The sequence below is a fragment of the Stegodyphus dumicola genome, chromosome 12 (genome assembly GCF_044657685.1).
Source record: "Stegodyphus dumicola isolate Sdum_Otavi_A_Nest chromosome 12, ASM4465768v1".
Classification (NCBI taxonomy): domain Eukaryota; kingdom Metazoa; phylum Arthropoda; class Arachnida; order Araneae; family Eresidae; genus Stegodyphus; species Stegodyphus dumicola.
In genome coordinates this window covers 28,255,483-28,278,996 of record NC_140779.1, presented here as the reverse complement: position 1 = coordinate 28,278,996, position 23,514 = coordinate 28,255,483, and the positions used below count along the sequence as shown (strand labels likewise).

Sequence of the window (23,514 nt, the reverse complement as noted above, 5' to 3'; positions counted from 1 at the left end):
AGTAAATTTAAAGTAATTTTACACACTGTATCTCGTGGATTAGCCGAAAATAAAAATTTTTGCTCATATTCATCTGAAATTAGTTTCTTCACAGCAATAAAATTATATATAACAGCATGTAAAATATCAGAATGAGGATAGTGAAGAGACGACTTTCGTGACGTCAGAGCGTTCAAGCAACCCTAGAGCCTTGGCTTTGCATGTAGGAGGTACTGGTACTGCGCCGCTTTTCTAACGGTTGATACTCATTAATAAGAGTGGAAACAGCATTGCGTAATCGTTTATCTTTAATGTACAATAAATCTCTTTCGCTGTCTCCCTGTAGAAACTGTAGAAATAAAAAACAAAAAATTCCTTTCCGAAGAAATCACAACAGCTCATTTTTAGATAGGGGTAAAATACACTCTGTTATCAAATCATAAACCATCGCTGCTTCTTGCTTTATTTGTTTTTTGCTTTCGCATAAAGAAAAAATAAACTTTTCGCTTTAACCACATGACCAAACGAACTTTTTTTATACATCCACATGATATTTTATTCGGAAAAAGAGATTTCTTTACAACTATCAGTTCACTTCCAGAATATATTAAACATTTTATTTTCTTACCATCAATTAACAGTTCAATAAATTCTAACTTATTTCTAGCTGCATTATTCGATCCAATCTTTAAACCCAGATACCTTTTTTTGAGACAAACTTTCCTCCTTTTCTAAGTGTTTGGGACAATTTCTCGCAAAGTGAAATAATTCTTCTTTACTCCCACATACGTAGCAAATACGTTCTGTTTTACTACTATTATGATTTACAAGCTTCCCTGAATCCTTGAAATTGCTATGAGCTTTTCTAAGATTGTTTTTGGAAAAATTAAGCTTTTTACGTTTTGGAGTTTCGACTCGCTTGTAACTGGTATCAGCTATAGATTTACCCCTGGATGAATAAAATAAATCACATTCTCTTCCCAAATGATTACGTTGGAACTACTTCGGCCCTCCCGAACACTAATATGTTCCTTTGTTTTAGAATCCAGAGTTTCATACAACTTATCAGATACAATAAGATCACACAATTTCCTAACTCACAATTTCCTAATGTCTCTAAGCATTTTTAAAATCATTCAAACATTCACGCGGTATCGGCTGAAATTAGTTCAAGATTAGAGTTTTTAATTTATCATAATCCGCGATCTCTTGTTCAGAAACATACGTGAAAACATTATTATATTTATCACCCAATAAATTAATCAACACTTCTGATTTTAACTCCACTGGTATGCTTTTAGTAGTAAAAGCTTTTTCAAGTGACTGAAAAAACAAATGCAGAGCTTCCGGTTTCTGGGGTACAGCTATAGTTAGTGTTTTGACGCTTTTAATGATATCTTCAACACTAGTCTGCGCGTATCTTTTATCACCCGATAATGATTGTGATTTTAAATTTTCTAGCTCAATCTGCTTCTCCATTTGAGCTAATTTAAGACGTTCGATCTCTAACAGATAGTGTTCATTACTTGTTGTAAGTGTCCGATTCTCAGCGATCAATTTGACGACGCCACGAACAAATTCAACGTTCGTTTTGAAGGTATCAGAATTTCGGATAATTTTTTTAATGTCAGCTTTTTTAGCATTTTCTGGAACAGTCTCTCTGATTTGTTCCGCGATTATTTTTAAATCACTTTTCTTTAAATTATTTAAGAAATTCATTTAGAACGAAACAAAAGTATCTCTATCTTCAAGAAAGAAATAAAGCAAAGTTTTCACAGTACCTTCTCCGAAGTATTCCGGTCAGAGCGCCCAGATTTTTTGTGGTAGGGGAGTTGAAGATGCTTTGCTAGGGTCAATTAACAAGTCCAACGTTTTCCACACCACAGAACATTTAATAAAAATAACAGAACAAGGTACATTAAAGTGCACAGTGCTGTTTGATACAAACAGGATTCTGGATAGCTTTTACCAATTTTATAACATAGGAGCTTAGTGCCTACTCACACTTGCTGTCGTATTATGCAGTTCAATTTACCAACTTAACTTGGAAACATGGAGTTCATTATTTAACACCTTCACGTGTAGACCTACGTCGTACCACTTTCTCGTGGAGACATCTTACTACATTCGCATGGGATAGAAAACTCTCTGTCTAAATGTCATACTCCACTTTCACCTCGATCTCGCTGCTGGCGCATAGGTGAGGCCCTGTGGTGGTTGTGTTGCACTTACGGATACCATATATGCATACAGTAATTAGAGACTGTTTCTCATAAATTTATTCAGTGATGTTACAGCTCAAGTCTACTTTTTCGATGTAATTATGATAAATATTTTATATGAAATTAGCTTTTTACAATAAATTGTGTGTTGGTGATTTTCTATATCCTTAATAACAGTTTTGTGAAAACAGATAATATGAGTGATTTCCCAGTACTTGCTTTGTTTTCTGCTTCAATGTTTAAAGGTTATTTACAGTTATTGTGTTTTGACTACAATTATTGACTAGAAACGTTTGACTACAGTGGCTGTGTTTAAATATTCGCAGCTATATTTTTTGTATTCTCTAATGATTATGATTCAGAGAAACATTTCATTTAATGATGCGTTTTCTCTGATGATTTGGTTCATAACGAATTTGTCTGCAAATGAAAAAAAGAGTTATTTTCTTCGGAATTTTTTTGATCGTAAATTGGCCTTTTAATAAAGATTACATCTCTTCTGTTACGCAACTTACCTTTATTTATTCGTGCTGGATTCGCTCGAGCTAGCCTTTTCAGTGTAATTTATAACTTTTTTTAAATTTGTAAACATATCTGAAATAGCAGAAAATTTCTAAATAAGAATGAAAAAATTTAAAGGCAAAAGAAAGTAGCTTCTTTTGAAATCAGAATTTGATGAAGTGAAAGAAGGGAGGGGTGGGAATTTACTAGAAGACGTTACTATTTAAAATAAGAAGAAATAATGAACACAATAACTAAGGCTCATATGAAAAGAATTCCTTCAACAACCATAATAATCGAAGTATGAGAAAGCAATCGACAATGGATATAATCTTATACCAGACAAATAACACCTTAAATTAATTGACAGTTACTTAAGAGGAGAAAAGGAAATCTAAACAGTGGAATATAAGCAGTACAGATTTTAATATTCTTGTCAATACTAAGAATACATTTAAGAATAGAATTATAGATCGTAGATTAGGAAATTTACAGTTAGGGAATTTGCGACGATGTGAAATTGATGTGAGTTTACGTCACAAAATTATGTTATATCTGACGTCAGGTGCTACATTTTGCTGCATTTAGATTCTCCGCCCGCTAGTTTAGATGAAAACTCCTAAATACACTCATGTGAGGAAAGAATTCTTTTAATATTTTGCAGGTTACCAATTTATTCTTTTCCTTAAGCAAACATTTTTGTCTCTACCTGTAACTATACATACGATGCGAATAAACATGGTTATGGAATTAGTCAAATGTTAAATAAATCAAAATCCTGGTGTTATTGCACAAAGTAGAATATTTGTAGAAACATGAGAAAGAGTTCGATGCTATGCATGCCAAAGAGTCTGTGCATAACGAGATAATAAATAAATTAGAATATATAAATCTTTTAGGTACTTTTTGCGAGTTTCGAACATTAGTGATCTTCCCAACAAGCGAAAATGTATAATAAATTAAATATTTTTAATTGATTAAGAAGAGGTTCGGAACACAATATAGCATTTAAAATGCACTTTCTAACGCCTTTATTTTGAAAAACCATTCCGCTATGTTTCTGAAATATATTATTTTTGCTGTATATAAACAATAAATTTCACTTATTAGTCAATTTCAGTTCAAATTTTTTATTAATATTTAAATTATTTGAAGATATATTTTTGCATTAACTACCTGTGACGATTATTCTGTAGAGAAGTATTTTCCGTGCCATTATTTTTTTAAATGATTTCGTTTATAATTATTTCGTCTTTAAATAACGTAATTATTTCCTTCGGAATGATCTCGATCGTAAAATTTCTGGTTAGTAAAAATTGCATTTCTTCTATAGTTCATCCGTTTAAAACGCAACCCTGGTTGGCATTCTGCCAAAACACATAGACTCGTCTAAAATAAGCGTTATTATTTGCTGCGACATGAAAGGGCACGTGAAAATCTTCTTTTCTCCGAAAAGAGATAAGCTGGAGGGAAAGAAAGTCTCCATCCTTCCACCCTGTTATAGAATAATCCGATCCGATTGGTGCATGCGTGTTTTCACTCATGTTCTCGGATGTGGCTGTCGAACTATATCAGGCAATTGTTTTTCAGCCGATTCCGGATGTTAGTAATCTTCCCAGTAAACAAAGACATGCAATATACTAAATTTTTCTGAGTGTTTACAATTTAAGCATTTATACTACATTTTGTAACACACGCCTTTTGAAAAAAACCGGCGGAATATTTGTCTAGTGTAATAATTTTTCAGTAAATAAACAACGCGTTTCTAAAATTAGTCAATTTAGTTTGAAATTCCTACTCAGCTGGCCCGAGATGACCTCCTCAGTTTAAATCTCGCCAATTCTGTCTATGAAATTAGTCTTAATAATTGATTTGTGTTGTGAATTTTCAATATCTACTTCGTCCGACGCGTTCTGTCAAGAAATTAGTCTTAGCAATTTATAGATTTGTCTTGTGACTATACATTCTCTACTTCAACTATATTTCTACTATAACTTTACAGGTGCTTCTGCTGCTGCAGCCGCGAAAGCTTTAGGCACTCATGGACATTTAGGTTATCCTGGCTATGGACATCTAGGTAATGAAAAAAAAAAAAAAATCACAAAATATTTTCGCAAATATTTTCTTCCTATGTTGTGAATTAATTGGGAACTAAAGTTTTCATAGTTAATATTAAATAGGTATATTTTCTTCATTTAAAATGGATAAATATTTGCAATGAAATTAATTTTATTCATCGAATTGTGTGTTGGTTATATCTATATTTTCGATTAACATTTTCTAGAGAGAATATATATGTGATTATGCAATACTTCCGTTTTCTTTTTGCTTCAACGTTTAAAGTTTAAACAGGGTATTTACAGCTATATTTGTGTTTTTACTACAATAATTTCACCCTAGCGTTTTAAATTTATTAGCTTTGTTAAAATATTCGGAGATAAATTATTTGTATTAATTTTTTGTAATGATTATTCTTTAGGGAAAGCATTCCGGCTGCCATAGTTGTTTGTCATGGTTTTGTTTATAACCATTTCATCTGTTAATCATAAAATAATAGATTCGTTCGCAATGTTATCGATCGTAAAGTCAGCAGTTAATATACGACGCGTCATCTCTCCTATTACGCAATTTACTTCCACAATTATTAATAGAAAACTCGTCCAAATTAGCCTTCTCAGTGTATTTTAACTCTGGTTGCAGTTGTAAACATAAATAATTTAATTTAGCAGCGAATTTCATAATATGAACGCAAAAATATTTCACGATGGGAAAAATCAGTTTCATTAGCAATCAGTATCTAGTGAATTAAACGAAGCGGTGTTTAATTAATTTCAAAACTCAGATCCTAAAAACAACTAAAAAGCGTCGTTAAGAAGAAAATATAGTTCCAGAAATAAGCCACCAAAAGAATTCCTTCAACGGCATAAACAATTCAAGTACAAGAAAGCCCCTGACAGTGGGTATGAATATGTTAACAGTTGAATAAGAACGTAAATTAATTCATAGTTAATTAAGAGAAAGATTGGAGGTAAGAAAATCAGAAAATTAGCAGTATGATTTTAAACTCTTTTCACAATTAATGTATATAATAAAAACAGCCAGGAACAAAGTTTAATTTCGTAGATTACGGAATCTACAGAGGTGGAATTTGCCGTCAAGTTGCATTTTAAAGTGTGAAATTACGTCATAAAAGATCTCTGAAATCACGCACTACATTTTGGAGCATTTCAGTTCTTCTCTCGCTACTTGAATGAAAACGTTCTGACGACAGAGCCCACCAGCGACCGAGTGGTAAAGTGGCTGAACACTGGTGGTTCGGTCCGAGGTTCGAATCCCGCGAACGGGCTGGCTGCATGGATGTTTTCGTTGTTTTCCCCATATGTATCGTGTATAGGATCCAGTTTCCTTTAGAAAGTCCTCGACGAAGGCATCCCTTCCCTTTAGCAGATAGCCCTCGAGGCTTTGCCGTAATTAAATAACCTAACCTAACCGTTCTGGCGACACATATGTGAAAGAACAATTATTTAAACATTTTCGACATTTCTAGCCTATGCCGACTATAAAATCTACTTATCTCAAGGTAATGATAGGTTATAATTGTTCTTGAAAACGTTTTAGATACTTTCTGCGAATCTCGAATGTTAGTGGCCTTCCCAACTAGCCGAGACATAGAATTCTTTAAATATTCTGATTCATTAAGCGGAAGCACAAAACCCTTAAAAAATATCCTTTAAAAGCGTTTATACAACCTTCTAACGGATATCTTTTGAAAACAATCCTCCTGGAATCTTTCTTCAGTGTAAAAGCTTTCCGATAAACAAAGAATGTAAAAATTATTTCGTAATGTTCTCGCCTAAGTTGCTCTTCTCAGAGTAAGCATGGCATAATTTCTCAATGAAATTACTCTTAGCAAATTCTTTGTGTTCTAAAAGGTTCAATTGCTACTTCAAATTACTTCCCACTACACATTTGGAGGTGCTTCTGGTACTGGAGTCGCACGAATTCAGGCCTTCAAGGCTATATAGGTAAACCAAGCTATGGATTTCAAGAGGTAAAGAACAACCCACAAAACATATTAATGTTAAGAACCTAATGGGAAAGAATGAATTTTAGAATAAGCAAGAATATCAATTATGATTGATTGGTTCTAGTAGGTTAAGAAGTGCTACTAATTCCTATTTCTGCCATTAAACAGCACGTTTTCCTTCATGTGTTTGAAGATATACCTGGAAATATTGTCTGTAATGGAATATGTTGCAAGGTAAATAAAAAAAGCAAATCTCATATTGCAGTGTAATTAAAAACTGTTTTTCTTCTACTAAACAACTTACTTGCGAATTTATTGAGATCTGAGACTACTTAAGTCTACTTTCTCCATGCAAATATTTAATATTTGCAATGATGTTTGCCAGCGATTTGGTAATTGGCGCTTTTTGAAAATCCTCAATTAAAAGTTTGTATACAGAATAAATGAGTATTTACAAAATACTTGTTAAGATATCTGCTTCAATGCTTTAAGTTGTAAATGATTAAGCAAAAGGATTTCGTGTATGATGTCTACAGTACTTTGACCCAAACAGTTTGGCTGCTAGGCTGTGTATAAAAATATACGAGGGTATATTTTTTGTACCAAAGTACTCTAATGACTCTGGTTTAAGCAAACATTTTATTTATAATTTTTTTAATTATTTCGTTTGTGACAATTTTGTCTCTAAGGGAGAAGATTATTAGTTGATTCGGAATGATTTCGATCCTAGGATTTCCATTTTATAAAATCCATCTGCTGTATCAGGCAATTTTTTTTCATCTTTATTATTAGAGAACTCACCCAAATTTTCTGAATATTGGTGATCTTCCCAGAAATAGAGTAATATAATTGATTATATATTTCTCAGCGGCCAAGCGGTAAAGACGCTGAACAATGGTAGTTCGGTCCAAGATTCGAATCTCGCGAACGGGCTAGCTGCATGGGCGGTTTCGTGGTTTTCCCCATGTGTGATGTGTATACTAGCCAGTTTCCCTTAGAACGTCCTTCACGAAGGCATCTCTCCTTTAAAGCAGATAGCCCTCGTGTGCTTTGCCATACTTAAATAATCTATTAAATATTTCTCATTGACTAAGAAGATGTACAAATTCCATTTAAGCTTGAAACATCATCTCGGAAATTTAGTAAAATGTCTCATTTTTTGACGCATAAACAATGCATTACTCCTATTCGTCAATTTAGTTTCAAATTTATTCGTACACAATTCGTCCGATATGGCTTATCAGCGTAAATATGACCTGTTCATAGAATGAAATTAGTCTTAGCAATCAAAAGCTTTGTATTGTGACGATATATTCTCTACTTCAACTACATTTCTACTATAACTTTACAGGTGCCTCTGCTGCTGCAGCCGCGAAAGGTTTAGGCATTCATGGATATTTAGGTCATCCTGGCTATGGACATCTAGGTAATAAAAAAAGGTCACAATATATTTTTGCAAGCAAATATGTTCTTCCAATGTTATGAATTAATTGGGAACTAAAGATTATTCAAGAAAATATAAATATGCATTTATTCAATAGTTTTAGCTTTCTAAAGCGAGCTATAAAAACCGATTTCTGATTCTAAAGGGTAGATTGTAACTTATGTTTTTGAAGAAATATCCTGGAATATTTCTCAGAATTTTCATATTGTGCTAGCCATGAAATCTATTTATCTCGATGTAATCGATAAGTAAAAAACTATTTCCTGTAAATCTTTTAGATATATTTCGCGAATCTCGAATAAGCACTCACAAAGAATTGACTAAATATTTCTGATAGATTAAGCAGAGGTACTAAACCTAATTTCGCATAAACAGCACTTTCTAAGAAATATCTTTGAAAAATTAATTCCGGAAACGGGCCCACCAGCGGCCGAGCGGTAAAGTCGCTGAACACTGGTAGTTCGGTCCGAGGTTCGAATCCCGAGAACGGGCTGGCTGCATGGGCGTTTTCGTGGTTTTCCCCATGTGTAACGTGTATACGAGCCAGTTTCCCTTAGAAAGTCCTCCACGAAGGCATCCCTCACCTTAGGCAGATAGCCCTCGAGGCTTTGCCATAATCACACACACACACACCTTCCGGAAACTTTCTTTAAAGTAAAAGTTTTCCGATGAATAAAGAATGCATCGAATTTATTAAACAATCTAATTAAAGATGTTTTCGTATAGAACTTGCCCGACTGAACCTGGCGAATTCTCGCACAGGCGGGAATTAATTACCAGCACAGAAGAAGGGTGAAAATAACCCTTTATTAATTCAAACTAATTTAACAGAAAGGCATGGACTTCGTGCGTTATCAAAACAACGTCCACTTGCGGTGGAAACTAAAACGTAGAATATCATACAAGTCAAAACTGGAATAAATAGGGCAACAGCGTACTGAAGTTTACGCTTAAGAGGTGGATTCGGAGGAATTTAACCGGCGTGATACTAATCTGATAAGGCCTAGAGGCTTAATAGCGTGACCGCGAAGTAACAACGAAACGGGCGCTTGGCTTGCAAAACACGCTCTTTATAAACTGAGATATTCACCCGTTGGGGAGAGAATGTGAGAAGTTTGGAACAGGTAATCAAACTTAAAATAAATGTGTTATGCAAAATAAGGAAAACCCTATAATACTATTAGTAATTTTCCAGAAATAGAGTCAGATAATATATTAAACATTTCTAATTGACTGAAAAGAGTCTTAGCATTCAATAGCTTTGTTTTGTGACAAGTTAGTAAAATGTCGTATTTTTTCATCACATAAACAATACGTTTCTCCTATTCGTCAATTCAAATTGGAATTTATTTGTACAGAATTCGTCCGACGCGTTCTGTCAAGAAATTAGTCTTAGCAATTTATAGATTTATCTTGTGACTATACATTCTCTACTTCAATTATATTTCTACTATAACTTTACAGGTGCTTCTGCTGCTGCAGCCGCGAAAGCTTTAGGCACTCATGGATATTTAGGTTATCCTGGCTATGGACATCTAGGTAATGAAAAAAAAATCACAAAATATTCTCGCAAATATTTCTTCCTATGTTGTGAATTAATTGGGAACTAAAGTTTTCATAGTTAATATTAAATAGGTATATTTTCTTCATTTAAAATGGATAAATATTTGCAGTGAAATTAAGTTTATTCAACGAATTGTGTGTTGGTTATATCTATACTTTCGATTAACATTTTCTAGAGAGAATATATATACAGACTTCGTGCGTTATAAAAACAACGTCCACTTGCGGTGGAAACTAAAACGTAGAATATCATACAAGTCAAAACTGGAATAAATAGGGCAAGAGCGTACTGAAGTTTACGCTTAAGAGGTGGATTCGCAGGAATTTAACCGGCGTGATACTAATCTGATAAGGCCTAGAGGCTTAATAGTGTGACCGCGAAGTAACAACGAAACGGGCGCTTGGCTTGCAAAACACGCTCTTTATAAACTGAGATATTCACCCGTTTAAACAGCACTTCACTTAACTTTCAATTTACATCCTGGTGAGAGAATGTGAGAAGTTTGGAACAGGTAATCAAACTTAAAATAAATGTGTTATGCAAAATAAGGAAAACCCTATAATACTATTAGTGATTTTCCAGAAATAGAGTCAGATAATATATTAAACATTTCTAATTGACTGAAAAAAGTCTTAGCATTCAATAGCTTTGTTTTGTGACAATGCATTCTCTACTTTAACTGTATTTCTACTATAACTTTACAGGTGCCTCTGCTGCTGCAGCCGCGAAAGCTTTAGGCACTCATGGATATTTAGGTTATCCTGGCTATGGACATCTAGGTAATAAAAATCACAATATATTTTTGCAAATAATTTCTGGAAATATTATGAATTAATCGAGAACTAAAAATTTTTCAAGTAAATAGAAATATGCATTTATTGAATACGTCTAGCAGTCTAAGACGAGATATTAAAACGTATTTCTGGTTCTAAAGTAAACATTTTTACTTATGTTTTTGAAGAAAATATCCTGGAATATTTCTCAAAATTTTCATTTGTTGCACGTTAAATAAGCAATGCAAATACCATACTGCCCAGTAATTAAAAACATGTTCTCTTTTATTAAACATGTTATATTCGTATTTAGTTAGATATTTTAAATAGAATTACAATAAAAATTACTTTATTTTTCTTTGCAATGCAGCACAACATATATTTTAGGAGAAAGCTACGTTGTAAAATTAAAAATACAAGAGCACGTGCATTTAATATCTCTCGCAACATATTGAAATCTTTAAAAAAGCCCGGAGAGAAACATCTCAGCTCAGTTGTCGTTGTTTAGTTAGGTACTGGTTTTATTTTTTTGCGAGTTCAGATCAGATTAGCGTTCTCTTTGCATTGCGTTGTGTTATAACGTTTTTCGTAGTTTAAAGTATAATTACTGATTACGTTGCGTGATAATGGGAGTATTTGTACTGATATATCTGAGTGAAAATTCCAGCCATTTCGGTATTTCTTTTGAAAACAATAAATTTTATTAACCTTTTGTCAGACTTGGGCATTTGATGTATTACGTACCGGTACGCACGCAAAACCTTTTGGTGTCAGAAATGCGATTCCAATCCTACCAGCCCAGCATGCCGTATACGCGACGCTACGATTCTGCTCCAACGAGCCCAGCGTCGCGTATACGCAACATTAAAACGGAACGATTTATTTGAATTTTTAAAATCCAATAAATGGAGCTAAGTGGTAATTATTTTCACATATTTTGAATCATACGACATTTGACCTTCATGTACTGGCATTAGTTTCTGTTTTGTGCTTCTGGTTTTGAGAGATTTATTGAAATAAACAAACTGGAAATAAGCGCGCCTGTGAATTAAAGGGCCACAGGCGTTTTTCTTTATTTCGTTATTATTTTTTGTTTTGTTTTTCTATTTATTTTGAATCTTAACATAAGCTTTCTTGGTTAATTAAAAAGTAATATTACAACATTATTACAGAAGGGGAAAGTCAATCAGCTTTCTCGACGCGTAAATGCGTCTTGTTCACATTTCTCAGAAAAGACCCAGCGTTTTTGTTTTTCTTACGCGGCATGAATGGTCATTATATATAATGACACACGCATTATATTTGGGATATAATGTATTTACTTTACATATAATGTATAGATTGAAGTGATCAGTAATGGTTATCCCGCCAGTGGGGGTCTTTTCCTTGATCACTTTCCTGTCATCGTGGACGCTGTTTTCGATTTAGAAAAACAGGGAGTTTTTTAATATAAACCTGATGTCACACAGGCTTTGAGGATGAAATATTTCTGAGTGTCTTTTGAAGAAGTTTCGGGATATGTGTTGGGTTATATTCAGTTTCATTCCGTTAGCCATAGCTAAGAGACCTTACTTAAAAACTTAAAAATTTGTTCAAAATCACCGGACAATCCACCTTTCTGTCAAACTGGAAGACAGTTTCCGAAAATTTACGTTGACGGAGAAGGTAATAAAAGTAGGTGAAGATGCATTGTGTGCGCTGAAAGCAAGGAAACGCGAAAGCAAACAACGTATTTTGAGTGCGAAATATGTAATATAGGACTGTGTGTCGATCCTTGTTTTGAATTATTTTACACATAGCAGAATTTTTAAATTGGAATTTAATTACCTACAGGTAATTCTTGTTTAGTTTTTTCCTAAATTTCTTATTTGTAATTTTTTTTCATGTTTATAGTACTTATTTCTATGTGTATATAGTAATGATTTTAGTATTTTGCTTGTTTAGTTTATTTCTATTAATGTGATATTCTTTATATTAATACACATTAAAAACAAGTACATTAAATACGCAACTTCACAAATTGAGGTCATGATATCAACATGCTGATTTTATACGATTTTATTTGTAAAATTAGGCTTAACTACTGAAAATGTGCGGGCCGGTGGCGACGATCCATTTCAGCGGGTCCGGTCCCGTGACCGCGCTTCGTTCTCCCGACGCTGGTCCTTAAGAGTTTAAACGAAACATTAACACTCTAGAATCCATGGCTTCAGAGACAATTATATCAGAGTTATTGCAAAATGCGCAATTAAACGATGAAGAGAGGAATATTGCTGAACGTGTCAGTCAAGACCTTCAAGATCTTTTCTCGCGCTCGTTTTCTGACGTGTGACGAACCAGTTTGACGCAACACAGAATCGATACCGATGATCATCCACCAATCAAGCAACATCCAAGACGTCTACCGAACAATCCCTTTCTAAAGCTATCCACATACACTGACTACCAATGAGTATTTGGACATCTGTGATAGAAAAGAAAAACTATGTTCAAAATCAATAGTTGGTAGAACCTCCACGAGAGGTAATTACAGCGTGGACCCTCCGGGGCATACTTTCCACAAGTTTTTGTATGACAGCTAGTGGTATTTTCTTCCACTCGGCTTAAAGAAGACATAGAAGTTCCTTCACCGATTTTGCACGGGTAGTGCACCCCTGAATTCGGCGATGCAACTCGTCCCAGAGGTTCTCGATAGGGTTCAGGTCTGGACTCTGGGCAGGCCAGTCCATTCGATGAACTCCATTTGCACCATACCAAGCCTTGGTTAACGCCGAAACATGACAACTGGCATTGTCGTCCTGAAAGTAACAGGGGTCCAAGCCGTAAAACTGCCACAACGTAAGAAGCACATTGTCATCTAAAATAGTGCAGTAGGCATCGGTGTTGAGCTTACCATGAATGGGGACCAAGGGTCTTAGCCCATACCAGGAGAAAGACCCCCAGACCATAATTCCATCTCCGCCGAATTTGACTGTTGGCACAATGCATTCTGGCAGGAGACGTTCTCCAGGTAGACGCCAGACCCAGACCCTGCCATCCGAACGGTAAAGGGTGAACCTTGATTCGTCACTCACAAGAACCCGTTTCCACTGATCTACAGTCCAATTTCGATGTGCTTTGCACCACATTAACCGAGCAGCGCGGTTGGACTTTGCGATCAAAGGCTTATGGGCAGAAACACGACCATGAAAACCAAGCAGATGTGCTTCCTTTCGGATGGTATTCATTGAAACAATACTCCCGGATGCCTGTTGAAACTCCTCGCGGATGAGGGCCATCGGTTGGGTGCGGTTCTTCCGAATTTTTCTGGACAGCACTCGTCGGTCTCTATCTTCCAGTTTCGTTGGTCTGCCGACTCGGGGCACATTCCGACAATCACCGCTCAACTTCCACTTCTTAATTACATAGGCCATTGTCGATTTTCGGTACTTCAGATCGCTATATATGTCCCTTAAGGATCGGCTACATTTGTGATACCCGATAATTATACCTTTCTCGAAATCAGAGAGTTCCGAACTGCGAGGTATCTTGCATGCGACTAAAGCCGATGCTGTTTCCTACACGATATATACCGGCGGAGTCCGTGACGTACCTTAGGACCGCAGATACCGTCATTTGCATAGGTGTCCTAATACTTATTGGAAGTCAGTGTATAATTGTGAGATCTTCTGGCAAGTGTAAAGACACAATTTTGTATAGTGGTGGACGCGAATGGATGGGTTTCCCAAGCTAAGACCTGTCAGGTCACCGCTTCTCTGAGAACAAACGCAGCTGACCTCTCTCAAACTCTTCCCGAAAACCAGAGGCTAGACTCTTGCATTGGAGCTGTGCTTTGGAGAGAAGTGCTTAAATGACTATAGTATACTTCAATTAAAATTCGTCAGCAGAAGCCACCGGATACACTCCAGATACTTCCCATGGATGTCGAAAGGCTGTCTCATCTCGCCTTTTTGGAATGCCTGACAGAAATAAGGACAATCTTGTACCTGCAGTACTTCATTGATGTCATCAGGCATGCTGAAATACAGAAAATCTTGCAAATATCTCTATTGTACTAACACTCTAGCGTACTCCATAAAAATCGAGGCATCCCAACAAGCAATTCGTAGAGACCGACACCCAGTCAGAGCTCCTGAAGTCCAAGAGCCAGAGGATCAAATGACTGCTTGTCTAGACGATTTAACAAAGCAAGTCAATCAAAGTCAAGCAAGTCAGGCCACAAAAGTAGCAACAAACCGACTCTAAAGTGTTGGAACTGCGGTACTGGAGGCCAGGTACAAAGGAACTGCAGAAAACTCCAGGCCAAGGAAAATAAGACTGAAGAATTAACCAGACAAATCAATGCCTTGAAATGGGGTAGGAGTAGCAACAAACCTACCATAAAGGTGCTTGAACGGTGTTGCTGAAGTTCCAAATACGGAGGAACTGCAGAGTACCCCCGGGCACTGAAAAAAAAAAGCGCTCTACAGCAAGGACGGAAGAAACAAATTAGTGCCCATCTCTAAATATCGCTCTCTTCTTTATCATGCAGTTCGAAAGCAAAAAAAGGAAATGGAGAAACAAAATGGCGCATTCTATTCGATTCATCTTCTTATACGCAAGGAATTTCTTCTCTTGTTGAAGCCCTCAAGCAAAGTCCTAATTTACTTCCAGAAAGTTTGGCTATCTTACTGTGATTTTGGTTTCAGAAACAGCCACATGTAAGTCAAGCCTCTTTTTGCTCTGCTACCTACACGGATTGGCTGATCTGCACTTAGATACTTATATAGTAGCAAAAAAACTTGAAAAGAAAACCTTTATGGATGAATTCATAATGAGAGCTGATTTTGAAGACAAGACGAGAACTCTTTGTTATGAAAAGCAAGGTTTAATGTCTCTTATCATTTTTCTATTAGCGAATGGAATTGTTTGTGAATTTCTGGTCCAATGGAACATTATTTCAGAAGCACTCAAAACATTTTGTTAAAAAGCGTGTGTTGAATTGTGATACAAATTTTAGGTAGTAATTGGAATACCGAACGCATTTCATCAAGACGTTCAAAGTAGGGTGTATGACCTGACACAAAAGCTCATAACGAAGCCTTAACTTTTGAGAACCAAAATTTTACGATACTGCTAAAGTCTTTTTGTCTCAGAAGCCACTTGTAGAAAAATATTTTTGAGAGTACCTGACTCTGCGGATTGCTGTGGGATGAAATTCTCCTACCGGCTATTCCTACACGAAGGTACAAACGGAGCACTGAGTTACCACCTTTAAATACCATATACATTCCAAGATGGACAAGAGTTTTATTATCTTCTGAGGTATTTATATATTTTGCCATGCTTCTAAATGAGCACATGCAGCAGTGTTTTATAGAAAAAGTTTTATAGAAAAAAATGTTATAAAGGTTCGATTAGTGTGCAGTCGTAACAGGTTTTATCCTCTTAAAAATAACTCTTCCTCGACTAGAGGTGTTGGCAAAAGTGATCGCAGCTCGTTTGCTTCACTACATCTGTAAAGGAACTGGCTTAGACTGCAGCACAACAATGCTTTGAAGTGACTTCGTAGTAGTTCTAAGTTGTATTCGAGGAGATCCCACCTTTGGAAAACGTTTACAATTGAATTACTGAAATCCACTTCTCTAGCACAGTGGCGTCATTGACCAGGTAATCAAAATCCAACAGATTATTTTCCACTTGGTATTCCAGCAGAAATCACCACCTTAGCATTATGGTGGGAAGGACCACCTTGATTAAGGCAATCTCCAGATGTTTGGCCTACAAAATCTGTATCTATGAACCACCATTCATCGGCTGATGCAGAAACAAGGAAAACAGAATTCCATTCTCTATGTACGATTAAGTTTAATCCTATCATAGATGTTACTCCATTCAATTTATAAGGTATTTCTCAAACTTCCCTAGCGTGCCTTCGTGGTGTAGTGGTTCTGCACACTGAGCCGGTATTTCAGAGGTCCGTGGTTCGATCCCCGGCGAAGGCGGTTGCATATTTTTCATCTTTTCTGCTTCCAATTAACCTAATGACTCTACAAGTTGTTATATCAAACTAATCCATGTGACAGCCTGGGTGTTCCGATTTCACTCAAAATTGTACATCGCAGCAACGTTCATCCTTTGATTTCTCTGCATCTGAGCTAAAGAAGGCAAAAGAATATTCGATATATTGTATACACAAAGAATGTTTTCCTGCTCGTTTCTACCCATTCCTGAAAGGCACTCTTTTACGGCTAGGAGGCATACTTCAGTTTGCACTGGTATCTTCGAACATACGATCTCTGTTACTTGATGGCTCTCATCCCTTTGTTCGCCTTCTGATTCATTATAAGCATGTTCGTCTACATTGATTGGGTGTTCGAATAGTTTATTCCGAACTACACTCTAACTCTGGATCTTGCGAGGTAGTGATGCCATTAACCGGATACTTCGCAAATGCTTAATTTGTAAACTGTTACAAGAGCTATCAAAAGCTCCCCTGCCACCAGATAGAGTAACACCCTCCAAGCAGTTCACTACAACGGGAATAGATTTTGCTGGTCCTGTCTTTGTGCACAATACGCAAGCCCTGAATAACAACGTACATTGTTCACGTACTCAATTGCTCCAGCTTTGTATCTGGAACTCGTTTCGGACCTGAAAACTGATAAGTTCGTAATGGCACTTCAGAGGCTTCTCAGTCGACGAGAACTCCTTCACACCATCTATAATGACAACATCGCCAGCTTTCACGACGGAAACAGAGAATTTGTTTCTCCCTGTAATATCATAACGACTAATACAGTTCAAAATTTTTATCCTACAAGCAGCATGGAATGAAAATTTATTGTGCCATGGACGGCTTAGTGGGGAGGTTGGTGCGAGCGTTTAATAGGATTAACTAAACAATGTCTCTGGCTCTTTTGTTGCTGGATGAAGGAGAACTAGCTACTGCATTAGTAGAAGTAGAAACCGCTCTGAGCATCATTAGTGTATGAAGGATGAAATGATGATTCCGAAGAAGCGAGGAGCATTCCGAAGCTGCATGTTATTTTCTAACTGGCCCAAAACAATTGCCATCAAAACCTGAAAATGAAAATATAAATGTTACACGTAATGATAGGATGCAGCAAGATTTGGTGGGTACATTTTGAAAAATATATTCTAAAAATATCTTCTGGAACTATGCAGTTATCATCAAGTACTCAATATCCACAAATTAGTTCTCATTAGTAAAAGAGATCTGGTTCTTTTGTAAGAGGATGCAAGGCCTCGGCATATATGAAAAATGGCCCTTGTTGAAAAAGTAACCGAAGGCTGCGATGGAAAATGCAATTGTACATGTATTGAGTGTTGATCGCAAAGCAGAGGCCTGATCAGTGAAGCTGGTCATACATCCTGAGATTGATTATGGTGGGCAGGTTGCTCCGGTCTCTCGATAGACAGTCACGTGATGTCAGTCACGATTTTGCTACGCTAGGAATTTTATTTGAATTTTGAATCTCACAACACAAAACTGTAAGAACAAAATGTTTACGTTTAGGAACAGCTACATGGATAATAACGATGATAAAATGTTTACATAAACACAGTAGTTGTAGATGGTTATTTACAGTTCTTTCTTTTACTGCAATGTTTTGATTACAGCGATCTGACTACAATGGCTGCGTTAAAATATTCGGAGACCACCTTCTTCTGCAAAATACCTCTGATGATTAGGAATTAGAGAAACAATATGACTCCCATAAATCTAATGCCTTCGTTCATGAAGATTTCGTCTAGGAATGATAAAATAATTATTTTCTTCACAATGGTTTCAATCATTAAGTTTTCAGCGAATAAACGGTGCTACTTTGGCAGACGGCCGCATAGGAATTTGGTGATTTTTTTTGGCGCAATTGTTGGCGAGATATTAACGCGGGTTTACAATCACCTGGCAACTTGAAAAATGCCGTTATGCATAGAAAAATATTCAAAATTTTAAAAGTATGCGATATCGGTAAAAATAATATATTAATTTTTTGTTGAAAACATAGTTTTTCAAAATGGCAGGCGGTTGTAAATAAATATACTTACTACAAATATAAAATATTGAAATATGGTTAAATTATTACTCTTGTAGCAAAGAAATTGAATAAAAACACAGCTTTAAAAACATCGCGACAACGTTTAATTAGATCAAAATATTACTTGAATTGAAAAACTTCAAAAGAAAGTAATTTATAAAATAAAACTATTTAGGTACAAAAGATCTGGGGCAATAAAAAATAGGACAGCAATTGTTGAAAATAATGCATTAATCTTTTTTTATAAAAAATGAAATATACAAGCAAGAGAAAAATATGTACTTACGTTTTTATCACGTGTATAATAAATTTTGAGCATATATCGATAATTGTCACCATAAAAAAATCAGAATCGTAATTCAGATTCTAATGAAAAAAAAATGATAAATCAAACGCAAGGGGGGAGTAAAAAGATTAAGAATCAAAACTTTAGAAAGCGATAAGTCAATTTATAGCCAAATTAATGGATCATGAATATTAAAAAAAAAGAAACATTTGGAAAAATAAAAGAATATTTCCAATAATTGGTATCGTTTTTAAGATTCCGTAGATCCTTTAACCGCCCCACCCTGAACTATAAGCTAATCAGCGCAATTTATACCTCGAACAATTTTGAGAAATTTAACATAAGGATGCTCAAAGAAGAAGAAATCAACCTAAACAAATATCAGGCTTTATATCCTTGAAAATCTCCTTGACGACTGTAAACCGGCAAAGAGTATTCTTGAAGTCACACCGTTGTCTTTCAACTGTATTTGTGAAAACTCCGGTCTCAGATCTACGAAATGGAGCAAATGGTTAACTTTCAAGTGATTAAAACCTTCTTCGCTCAAATGGTAGCAAATTTTCCAGCAGTCCGAAATAATCTGGATTTCCGGTTTGATCCAATCCTTAATTAGCTAGAAGAGTATCCGCTGTTCTTTCTTTCACCAGCAACCAAAAAACATCGACCTGAATCGCGCGCTTCTCCCCCGAAAACCCACTATCCTTCAACCAATCGACCCCTATTATACTTCTGTTTCTCAATTTTAGCCTCATCAATCACCGAAATTTTCCCTGGCCCACCTCTATTCATTTTAGTTTCTACAAAATTCACTAAAACGTCGGTTACATAGCTGGGCTACAACTTCCGCAAAACGTGGACTACAACTTCTGAAAAAATGCTGGGCTCATTTTTGAATTATATAGTACGGAGAATCCATGAATACTTCGCATATCAGAGCTAAAATAACAGCAACCGAAAGTTTACTCTACCGGTAGAAAAGGAAAGAATATCTAATACTTTTTTATCGTTACAGCGGTTGTTTCTTTCGCAATGACCCCAATACCATATGCGACCGTCTTCGGAACCGGTCATTTTAACAAACTTCATTTTTGATCCGCATCTCTGGCACTTCATTGATGAAGCAATTAGCGAGGTTTCCCCCAAAAATTTAAAATAAATTTCATGTCACCCATGAAACAATTTATAAATAAACCTCTAATTTAGGAAGCCAGATTGTCCAAAATAAGGTCTCAAAGGAGAATTAGGAAATTCTGATATCAATAATTATTGGTACTTACCAATAATGATATTCATAGGGAACACTGAAGAAGCCATTTCTATCCAAATATCAAGTAATTATCCACAGTAGAACGAACTATAAAAGCGGCATGTACGTATAATGGAAAAAAATCTCTAAAATAGCGCGGTAAGGCATAAGTATTCTATAACCAATCATTGAGCAAATAAACTAACCAATTAAAAGCAATCTTAAGCAGATTACGTCATACGGCATGGCGCTATAGTGCTAATACTGATTACACTATCAGCAGCATTAAAATTATTTAAATAATTATAAAAAATAAGAAAATCTGAAAGGTTTTAGATTTTAAATTACGTCCATAGGGCAGTTTTTTAACGTTTTGTGTGTTAATTTTATTTATTAAATATTATATTCTTCGCACTTACACCATAAAATTCAGTTCAACAGCAATATCGATAAATAATTTTAAGATGAGCATATCTTCAGAATTTCCGATACAGAGTCTCGCGCACTGGAGACAAAAATTTTTTTGGTACAGTGTTGCCATTGCTTGCTTTGCAATCATTTAGTTTGTTAATCAAAAATTCGTTGAAGTGTTACAAAATATGAAATCGATAATAAAGCAAATTTCAAATTCAAATTAGGAGTATTTAAATTTTTACTGGAACGAAGAAATTTTAAAATATTCACAGGCCATAAACCCATAATCTTTTTATTTAAACAAAAACCAGGAAAAGCATCTCCTCGTCAACTTAGACATTTATAATACATCTCTCAAGTTTCAACTGATATACAGCACATAGAAGGTCGAGACAACATCGGTGCAGATAACTTTATCTAGAATTGAAGAAATTTCATCAGATGTATAACGTAGCCCATCCTAACATTAAGTCATCTGTAAAGCTCTCATCGTCTAAATTTATTTGGCCAAGTATCCGTAAATATATACAGCTTTGGACTCGATCTTGCGTGCCTTGCCAAAAAAGTAAAATTAATCCCCACACAAAATCAAGTTTCGATGAATTTCAACTGACTTCAGAAAGACTTTGTGACGTGCAAATTGATCTCATTGGCCCCCTACCTCCATCAAATTGGAATTCTATGGAAGATTACTTTTTTAAAATTTTGATGGCTCTAGGTACCTTTGTTTTATCACCGTGAGAAACTTACATAAATTCATGCAGATGCTTCATTATTTAATTTCTTTAAATATAATACGGAGCGGTAATATTTGGTGGCAACGATTTGAAAAGTGAAACAACGTTTATCGTGAATCAACGCAAAATGCCAAAGCAAAATTAATAGTCCTCCTGGGCAAATTGCCCTTTTGGACTAATAATGAAAATCTGTTTTTAAAATAAAAGTGCAAAATTAAATTGATTTTCAGTATTTAACAGCCATAAATAATATTTAAAACACATAATTTATGCATACTAAAACATACTACACTGGTTATCATAAATTAAGAAAATATCACAAAAAATAGGGATAACTCCCTCAAACATAAGCCAAACCGTGTAAAATTTGAATATGTTGCCAAGTAAGAGTAGCTGAATAAATCTGCAATATGCTAATTACTGGCGCTGCACTCGGAATACGTCATCTGCGAGGAAAATAAAAGTCCATGTTTGAGAGCAAGCCCACATATTTCACTGTGATAGTGACATCAGAAATCTGAGATAGCCTATTCGTAACAATGACCTCCAGGCATCATTTGCCTGCAGAACTACGATGGAGAGCCATTGGGAGACTAGAGGCAGGATAAAGTAAAAGAGAAGTGGCCAGATGGCTAAATGTGAATCCTTCTGTGGTTCATAGACTTTGGAGGCGATTTCAAACCACAGTTTCGGCATTTAGGAGGTTCAGCAAAGGACAGCCAACTGCTACAACGAGCGCCCATGACCGATATTTGACATTATGTGCACCCAGGAATAGAACCGCTACTTCGACTCTTCTTAGATCCTCCCTTGCTGCAGCCAACGGAAGATTGGTGTCAACGTCAACTGTGCGTAGAAGGCTTCGGGAAGGTGGTCTGTATGCGAGGCGATCAGCCATTTGCGTCCCGCTCACTTCACGCCATAGGAGGGACGGTTTGCAGTAGGCACGAAGATATGTCTACTGGACGCCTGATGAGTGGACTGCTGTTCCCTTTACGGATGAGTCTGTGTTTAGTCTAGAAAGCGATAGTAGGAGTTATTTGATATGGAGAGAACTTGGAAGCTGTTATTATGCGTCAAACATCCGTTAAAGAGATGCACACGGAAGAGGCAGTGTCTGTGTTTGGGGTGGTATATCTTTGGATGGACGCACAGACCTCCATCTCTTTCCAACGGAAATCGTAAATGCTCCGGTTTATAGAGATGACATCCTTGATGCTTATATACGCCCATGTGCCGGAACAATAAGTGATGCTTTCCTGTTACAGGACGATAACACAAGATCACACAGGGCTCGCATCGTAAATGATTATCTTCAACAGGAAACAATTATGCGCATGGAGTGGCCAGCTCGATCCCCGGACTTGAATCCTATCGAGCACGTTTGGGATGCTTTAGAGAGACGTATAACTGCTCTCAATCCGCCCCTTCAGACCCTTGCCGCGCTTGCAACTGCTTTGCAAGAGCAATGGCTCTCGCTTCCTATGGAACTGATAGACCTCATACTTGAAAGCATAACGCATCGCTGTATGTGTTGTATTGCTTCTAGAGGCGACCATATGCCATATTGAAGGTACTTTTCCTATAGCAAACTGACACCTTCGATTTGTTCATTTTATACATGTGCTAATTTCTAGACTACCATAATTGTCTGGTAATTTCTTTTTATGTTATTTGATACCTTACTATGTGTTGTATATTGTGGGTAAGTTTCATAAAATTCTACATGCCACTTTTTCAGTAATCTTGATTTTTGTGATTTTTCCTTAATTTATGACAACCGTTGTATTTTAAAACTAAAATGATCTCAAACGCTACAGCCTGAGAACTATGGAAAAAAAAAAACCGGCAGAAACCCCTGCGCCCGGCAACCAAAATATCACCGAACAAACAATGCATCTCACCTATTAGGCAATTTAGTTACAAATTTATTTTCAGAGATCACACCAAATTAAATTTCGAAGTATATTTTATGACCTATTGACATTGTAAAGTTAAAAATTAAAAGTAGCAGCAACTTTCTTAATATCAACTCAAAGAAATTTAATGATAAAAGAAATTTTTTAGCAACCAGAACCTGATGAACTGCAATAAGCGCTATATTAAGTACGGAAAATTAACTGAAATGCGTTAACAATTAAAGTAGAAAGAAACAGTGAATACAAATATTAAGCGACCAACTCAAATGATATAATAACAGCATTAATAATCCAAGTGACGGAAAGCACTTGACGATTCACATGAAGAAATGAACAAAAGAATAACATCTAAAATTAACA

General features: G+C 35.8%; 1 protein-coding gene across 1 annotated transcript in view; it reads left to right on the top strand.

Annotated features, from left to right (window-relative positions):
• Nucleotides 1-23,514, top strand: part of LOC118191921 (uncharacterized) — a 208,081-nt gene that overhangs the window by 20,186 nt on the left and 164,381 nt on the right. The window contains exons 4-7 of the mRNA XM_085827585.1: nt 4,705-4,779; nt 8,081-8,155; nt 9,638-9,712; nt 10,442-10,516. Coding sequence (XP_085683711.1) covers nt 4,705-4,779; nt 8,081-8,155; nt 9,638-9,712; nt 10,442-10,516 — 300 coding nt within the window. The remainder of the gene's footprint in view (nt 1-4,704; nt 4,780-8,080; nt 8,156-9,637; nt 9,713-10,441; nt 10,517-23,514) is intronic.